Source organism: Leptonychotes weddellii, chromosome 11 (genome assembly GCF_054177405.1).
Source record: "Leptonychotes weddellii isolate Sample4059 chromosome 11, ASM5417740v2, whole genome shotgun sequence".
NCBI classification, from domain to species: domain Eukaryota; kingdom Metazoa; phylum Chordata; class Mammalia; order Carnivora; family Phocidae; genus Leptonychotes; species Leptonychotes weddellii.
Window position 1 is genome coordinate 41,959,469 of NC_138379.1, and position 8,436 is coordinate 41,967,904.

The 8,436-nt window shown below is 43.5% G+C and overlaps 1 protein-coding gene across 3 annotated transcripts in view; it reads left to right on the forward strand.

Moving 5' to 3' along the window:
* SBF2 (SET binding factor 2) overlaps window positions 1-8,151 on the forward strand; it is a 434,906-nt gene extending 426,755 nt beyond the window's left edge. For all 3 annotated transcript variants that reach the window (XM_081797377.1, XM_081797378.1, XM_081797375.1), the window contains 5 exons: window positions 335-439; window positions 2,086-2,279; window positions 2,928-3,015; window positions 5,231-5,362; window positions 6,381-8,151. In XM_081797377.1, the coding sequence (XP_081653503.1) occupies window positions 335-439; window positions 2,086-2,279; window positions 2,928-3,015; window positions 5,231-5,362; window positions 6,381-6,479 (618 nt within the window). In that variant the 3' untranslated portion in view covers window positions 6,480-8,151. The remainder of the gene's footprint in view (window positions 1-334; window positions 440-2,085; window positions 2,280-2,927; window positions 3,016-5,230; window positions 5,363-6,380) is intronic.
* The last annotated feature ends 285 nt before the right edge of the window (window positions 8,152-8,436 follow it).

The following is an 8,436-nucleotide window of genomic DNA, read 5'->3' on the forward strand; positions in this document are numbered from 1 at the left end:
TTTGGACACCAGCCTTTTTGCTGTGGCCATCAGATTTCCTGTGGGGTGGCCAAAGGTCAAGGTGTTTGGGATACATATTTTCTCTTTATTTAAGCTATTCTGTACAAAAAGGCCTGATTACAGATCCTAATAAATCACCTTTGCCATAGTACGTCATACCAGCTAGAGCTCCCACCACTGTCCCTGGCTTGGGAGACCTCTGAGGCCACCGACTTTAGCTACCTTCTGGCCATGATGTTCATGGGGCCCAATACAGAGGAGATTTGGCTCTGGGGCACATTCTGATTTCTATGAAATACTTAATGTCAGAAAACTCATTTTAATTGCTTTGCAGGAAATTGAAAGATTGGAGCACAAATTGAACCAAACCCCTGAGAAGTGGCAGCAACTGTGGGAAAGAGTAACAGCGGACCTTAAGGAAGAACCCAGAGCAGACCGTGTGAGTTGATAAAATCCTGTGAGGAGCTACTTCAGAGTTTTTTTGAGGGTGCTAGGTCAGGTGGGGCCCACTGCCACAGGTAACCCAGGTGGGTGTATGGCCAGAGGGAGGGATGGAAAGGGGAGGGGTCATGCCCTGGAGGTCCAGGGCAGAAGGTCCCAAATGACTGAATACTTCCTGAGTGTCTCACTTTACCACAGTGACATAAGACTTGTGTTTCAGGGCCCCGCATCCAGGGAAAATTACCGGGTTCTTTTCTATCTGCTCCTCTGTGGTTTCAGCTGATTTTCTACCACATGAGTAGGGAAGGGAACACCAGGACCATCTTCCCTTCAGAGAAATAGCCAGAGAAAAGAAAATATTTTTAAAAGACAAACTATGCTACTTTCTGTTGCTCACACCCCCTTTTCTGTTTCTGAATTAAGAAACATTTATCATAACAATATTTTAAAAACACACATTCTGTTTTCTATTTTTCACACCCCCTCTTCCGTTTTTGACTTAAACTTTTATCAGGCCTTAATATGTGCAAGAGGCCATGCTGAGCTCCCCCCCCCACTTTAGCATCCCCCACAGCCCACAGTGAGGGGGGACGTCCCTGCTCACAGGCAAGGAGACAGGCACAGAGATCACACACCTCGTACTTGAGGCAGCCACCATCAGATCCACATCAGACTGGCTCCAGATGCAACAGAAGGGAAGTCAGGACAGCTGTGAGTGTTGTGAAGAGGACTTCAGATGTCACAGAGGGACAAGGAGAGTGGGGGACAGAAGAAAGCCACCAGGCTGCCGAGAAGGGACCCTCCAGGCACTAGCTCTGGCCTTCAGATGGCAGCTCAGGGAACTGTTGTCAGACAGACCACCGGCGGGTGATGTCTGACTGCTTTACTTCTCAGAAAAATAAAACCGTTTCTTGATATTTTTTTCTGATTATGAGAGTGAGATATATTTATTATTTTAAATAAGACAATACACAATAAGCAGAGGATAAAAATCACCTACAATTTATAGCCTAGAAATAAACCACAAGCTGTCAAACTTGTATCATTCTAAACACAAAAAAAAGGGATTTGCTATATATACTATTTTAAAACCAGCTTTGTGGGGTGCCTGGGTGACTCAGTCAGTTAAGCGTCTGCCTTCAGCTCAGGTCATGATCCTGGGGTCCTGGGGGAGCGGGGAATCTGCTTCTCCCTCTGACCCTCCCTCTCTCGTGCTTTCTCTGTCTCACTCTCTCTCTCTCTCAAATAAATAAATAAAATATTTTTTTTTAAAAATGAGGCATACATGACCTTCCTTTGTCACTATATATAAGTCAGCACAGCAGTTTTAATGCCTGTCATAAAATTCCATTCTATGGAAATACCTTTTTTTTAACCAGCCCCCTAATGATAGACATTTACGTTGTTTCTGGTTTTTTACTATTATAAACAACTCCAGGATAACATCTTTGTACGTATGTTCTATTTAGTACTCCAGTTTTCTCCTTGAGGTAAATTTTTAGAAATGAAATTATTGGATGAGTTGCTCAATAAAATCTTCATAAAGCTTTCCTAGCTCTTTTTTTTTTAACGTAAAATGCAAAGTTATCATCTTACAGTTTAGGGGGAGGGGGTTTTTTTTATCCAAGTATGGCTCTTCTTCAGCCGCAGAGACACCCTTCAGGCTCCCCAGGAATTGTCTCCCCCAGCGTGCCCTCCTGTCAGAAGCGGTCCCTGCTGCCCCTCGCAGACAGCGGCGCGGGCCGGGAGCAGAGCGCCCGCGCGTGCCCGTCCAATGGCGTGGACCGCAGAGCAGCCACGCTGTACAGCCAGTACGCGTCCAAGAACGACGAGAACAGGTGGGCGCGCCGAGCCCCCGCCCTGCACTAAGCGGGGCCTGGCCAGGACAGCCTTCTGTAACCTTGGATGGATTTGCCTTCATTCTTTCTTTGTTTCTGTTGTAAATGTGTTAGATGGCTCTTTGAAGAGAAGAAATCAAAATTACAACTAAAATTAAACGTCAAGAGGTTATAGCGATTTGTGGTTAAGTCCTGGTTATTACTATCTCATGCCTGTTCGATCGTTAGAGGGATATGTGTTAGTCAGCAGTTTGGGGATGTCAGAAGTTCAGCTCGTGCTAGCTTAAGCAAAAAGGAGTTTACTCACATAGACTGGGAAGGCCACGGATGTGCCAGTTTCTCACACAGTTGTCTTCGGGCTTCTGTTCATTTGCTGGCTCTCTTTTCCTCTAGGGGTTGCATCATTCCCAACATGGCACAAAAGATGGCTACTGAGAGCTCCAAACCTCACAGATTTGGTAATTCCAGCAGAAAGAGGCAGTCTTTCCCCCAAAGGTCTAGTAAAAAAGATTCTGGAGACGATTCTGACTGGCTTTTTTTTGGACCATCCGAGGGAGAGAGAGGCTTGACAGAAACAACAGACATCCCCTTCACAGCACTTTTTAAATGAAAAACCAAAATTAACTGGCCTGTCATCGTTTCTTCTAGGTCCTTCGAGGGAACGCTTTATAAAAGAGGGGCTCTGCTGAAAGGTTGGAAGCCCCGTTGGTTTGTGTTGGATGTAACAAAACATCAGGTAATAATACTATGAAAGCCTACAGAAATCACCTCTCTCTAGGCTAGACTGCAGCCTCACTCTACCTCATAACTGACCAGTCAGCCTGGAGGTCGAGTACACATTTTGATTCTCAACTCATTCATTTCTAAAATAGAGTCTGTTGAGGGGCACTTGGGTGGCTTAGTCAGTTAAATATCCAACTCTTGATCTCAGCTCAGGTCTTGATCACAGGGTTGTGAGTTCAAGCCCCGCATTGGGCTCCACGCTGGACATGGGGCCTACTTTAAAATAAGATAAGTTAGGGGTGCCTGGGTGGCTCAGTTGGTTAAGCGACTGCCTTCGGCTCGGGTCATGATCCTGGAGTTCCGGGATCGAGTCCTGCGTCGGGCTCCTTGCTCAGCGGGGAGTCTGCTTCTCCCTCTGACCCTCCCCCCTCTCATGCTCTCTCTCTCTATCTCATTCTCTCTCAAATAAATAAATAAATAAATCTTTTAAAAAAATAATAAAATAAAATAAGTTATATAAAATATAAAATAAAATATAAAATAAAAAATGGAGTCCGTTAAGAAAGATACAAACTGGTACCCCTATACAGTGTTCTGGTAGGACCTGCACCTAGAAGACCATTTCCAGATAAAGATCTTAGATGGGGACCACATTTCCCTCTGCTCAGGGCATTTCATAAAAGTTAGAGTCTTTGTGGAAGAACATAGAGAATTTACTTACAAATATGCAATGGAAGCCCTTTTGGGGAGGGGATTGTACTTTAAAATAACGGCTCTGAAATCATAGAGAATAAGTTGTAGAGACAAGTTCCGTTAAACCACTAAATATAACATAGGACAATGTCATAATTTTTCTGTAATTTATAATTACACCAAATTATACTCACATTCTTACCAATCTTTTGGATTTCTTTAACATGAAAAGTTTATGTTAGATCCATTTTAGAACTACTTCTACCCATGCCTGACTGCACAGACAGAGAAAAGTCTGAGGCCAGAACCGCAGTGACAGAGGCATCAGACACTTTCCTCCTGTGTAAGTTAGAGAGTGAAATTCAGTCCTGGCACATAGTAACCACTCAGTCAAATGTTGAGCTATTTCTTGTGTTTTTCAAAAATCATTTTATATCTACATGCTATCTGGCAACTTATATTTTTATATAATATATCTTGAACATATTTTCCTACCAGTTCATAAAGATCTTCCTTATCATTTTTGAAAAGTTATAGTATTCCATATGATTGATATAATTAACCAACCATCATTTAATTAACAAACACTGCATTGAAAGACAGATACATCTTTTCCATTTTTAGCTAATAAAAACAGTGCTAAAGGAAACCTCTTTCTGTGTGTCTCTGCATGCTCGTGGGAGTGTTTCTGTAGAGGTGAGAAGGATGTATCAATAGGCGTAAACATTTTATTTATTTATTTTTATTTATTTATTTGAGAGAGAGAGCAGAAGCAAGGGGAGCAGCAGAGGGAGGGAGAGAAACAGGCTCCCCACTGAGCAGGGAGCCCGATGCAGGGCTCGATCCCAGGACCCTGGGATCATGACCTGAGCCAAAGGCAGACGCTCAACCAACTGAGCCACCCAGACGCCCCAGGCATAAACATTTTAAATTTTAGTTGCTGTTGCCAAATTATAGTCCAAAAGGTGTCTAACAAATTATATCCCCACTAACAATGTTTGGGAATACCTAGTGCCTTTCATTCAACCTGAATATTATCAGCCATTTTTAATATTTCTTAATCTAAGTGAAAAGTGAAGTATTACTGATTTCATCACTTTTCTTTCATCAGGGAGGTTGCTCATCTTTTCAGATGTTTATAGGTCATTTGCATTTCTCCTGTGACTTGCCTGTTGAGATTTTTTTATCATTTTTCTACTAGATTGTTTATTTTTTTTCTTACCGATTTCTAGGAATTCTGTATATATTCTAAACCTGTTTTTTATATGTTACCTATGTTTCTTACAATTGTTAGTTGACATTTAATTTTATTTTTTAATATGTAATCTTTTTATTCATTCAAATTTCAAAAAAATACGTCTTTTTCCTCCTTTCTGTCAGCCACCAAGAAGCAAGCGGTGTTTTTATTTTCTTGTTTATTCTTTCAGGCATAGGTTAGCAAGATGCAGAGGAAAGTATTCAAATACATTTTGAAAAGCCATGCCATTTTCCCTTTCTGTGTCTCTTATATGCCCTCTGTATCCTTTTGGTTCCAGCTGCGATACTATGACTCAGGTGAGGACACAAGCTGTAAAGGCCACATTGATCTGGCTGAAGTAGAAATGGTCATCCCTGCTGGCCCCAGCATGGGAGCCCCAAAGCACACGAGTGACAAGGCTTTCTTTGATGTAAGTTGATCTTACTTGTCTTTTCCTGGCTCTGTACATGATTCCTTACAGTCCATCCACCTCCAAGAATTATGGGGCCTCAGAGCAATTGATGGTGACAGCAGGTAGGTTGCAGACCCCCTGGCTATGGGAATTGCTACAGAACTTGAACTCAGCATTCGATGCCCAAAGCTGACCTCTTCCTTCCCTCTGTTCGAATGTCTCAAAAAGGCTGCATATTGCTTTGCACAAAGGACTTCTTCAGTGGGTGTCCAGCCACATATGGAGGCAGATGAATTCCCTATTAAGTATTGTTTGTTATTTTACTCACTACCTTCTGTCAAGAACAGATGCTACTTCCCTTTGGATCCAGTGGTCTTCATGCTTGACCGTCCATAAACATTGTCCTTAGTCATACATGATGACTATTTGCCCTTAGGTGAGCCTTGGGGCATTTTATGGGCCACATGATAGGATTCTTATCTAGTTCCCATAGCCAAGCAGGGCTTCATAAAGAGCACAGTCATACTCTAGGGCTCTGTTCTAGCCATGAGGCCATTTCCCTGAGTCTGGGCTTCCAGGGTGGCCCCAACTGAAGCCTTTAGAGAAGGGGATGGAAAGGGGACAGGGAAGCCAACTTCCTCATGGTGTGGCTGAACCTCACTCAGGCTTGCCTGAGGAGCACTGGGAGCTTCCATGGCACATTTGCTGCATTGGTGCAGTGCATGGGAGAGGCCAGAGCCATTCCTGACCCTCTTCCTTAGTCAAGGAAGGCCCCAGGAAAGTGCAAAGTTAGGCTCTCCTAGCATGTCTCCTTTTTCTGCCAGTGGCCTTCTTATAATACCTGCAGTGACTCTGGGGACCAAAAACACAGTGTGTCTGTGAAGGCAGTGACAGTATGGCCCAGGAGGGGAATGAGAACATAGAGGTCCTGGGGCGGTATGGGAAGGGAGGTTCACTGGGATTGATTCGCACACTTAGCCAAAGCCATAGAACAGGCCTGCCCTTCATCTGTGCTTCTCTTCATTTGGTTTTGTAGCTCAAGACCAGCAAACGTGTGTATAACTTCTGTGCCCAGGATGGACAGAGTGCCCAGCAGTGGATGGACAGGATCCAGAGCTGTATCTCTGATGCCTGATGCCCATGGTCAACCCAAGCAGAAGAGGGAGGAAGGACTCATGCTGTCAGATAGAACAAAGTGCATGAATCCTTGAGGAGTTGACAGCTTCCTGTTTGGTTCTAAAGAGTCATCCCAGGCCTAAGGTTCTCCTGCCCAGTCTTACCCAGTGCCCTCTTTGAGCAGTTACTATGTCTGCTTAGCCTGAGTGAATGTGTCACAGAGGGCTGGCCGAGAGCCCCAGGCACTCCCTGTGTCTTGCACTAGGTTGTTCTAACAGGGTCTTAGTGGTTAGGGATCAGAAGAATGCTTCCTGAGCCAACTGTCATCTGTCCCCTAGGCAAAATGGCTACCACTTACTTGACTCCTTCTTGATGAAACTAGATCCTTTTTGTTCCCAAGGTCACAATTTCCTTGGAGAGCTTTCTGACAAGCAAAAATCAAAACTCTCCAGGATGATCTTACATTGTGTCTGGAACAGGTTTCCCAGCAGAATGGCTCCTACTCTTAACTGCGTGACCTTAGAGATGCTCAGTTCTCTGGTGCTCCCAAAAGGTGCTTCCATAACCCCTGCTGGGCCACTGGAGATCACAACAAGAACCTCAGTGCTCAGTGGCAGGCAAGGGGCGGGCGGGCGGGGGTGCACACAGGATTCTCCTGAAGGAAAAAAATGGCCCAGGGAAAGACGCAACAATGACCAGGCCAATGCAGTAAAATATTGCTTCCAAAACAATGAATTTTCTAGGCCAAAGGTGCCCTGAGGATCCAGGACTTTGTGTTCCTATGTATTCTTCTGCTCCCTGACAGCTTCTTACACAAAATAACATGCAAAAAGCCGAATGCACTAACTCACAACTAAACACTTGCACTGAACTCTTAAAGAAGCGAAGATATTGGAAAGACAGAAGCTGGCTGTTCATGAGCGCATCACACCTGTGACGGGCTGCGTAGACAGCGGCCGCACGGCGGCACAATCCGATGCCCAGACGGCACTTCTGCACATGCACAGTAAGAACTGTTTGTAGATTTTCTTTACTTTGGATAATGTTGTCTTTGTTCAGCTTAAGATCTGAGGAATGCTGTTGGTTTACAGCAAGCGGGGCAGCGAGCTCTCTGCCCACAGGCGCTGCCACCAGCCGGAGTCAGAGGTAGCTAGGTGGTTGTTGTGGAATGTTAATATGTTACATACCAAACTAATATTTCAAAAATATGTATATATGATTTCTATATCCTTGTTTTTCAGATAGCCTACTTATAATTTAATATAAAATTAACTGATTCGTGCGTAAGATTTCAGTAATGAAAATAGTTCCCTTTTTAAAAAATAAAAAATCACTTTGTCTTTGTAGATTACAAATCAGATTTTCAAATTTAAAATTATCTACACACTAGGAAATAGAACTGTGTTAATATATAAGAAATTGGGGAATAATAAGAATGAAGGATTTTTCTATCATTTTCATTTTATAAATTGCCACCTGTGAAAATGATTTTTGCACATTATTTGTATTTTTTCTTTGTATATGAAATAATTTTTGTACTTTGTAAAATATGGAGCCCATTGTACCTTCAGCTATTTGAGACTGTACACAGTGCTTCTTTTATAACTGGATTCTTTTAACTTTCGTAAAGGTGTTACATGCCTTACATTCACTAACCATCTTGAATTAAATTTATTTCTTAAGAAAAAGCATCCTCATTTGCTGTGAAATAAAACTCACTATGTAGTGCACAGTGCTCAGAAGGCAACATTCAGGATTTATGTATGAGACTAAAAGTTCAAGGGTGAAACGGCCCATTGCGGGCCTTGCTTACGAGGTCAGTAGACACACTGGACTCGCTGGCCTGAGCTTCGGGGCTCTGGACACACCGCCGCCGAGTTTAGGTAAGAGACCTGAAGCCGCTCTTCCCGCCCTGTGCCTTTCATGAGCGGTGTGCAATTGGTGGGGTCCTTTATGTCTTCTGGGTATATGGCCAT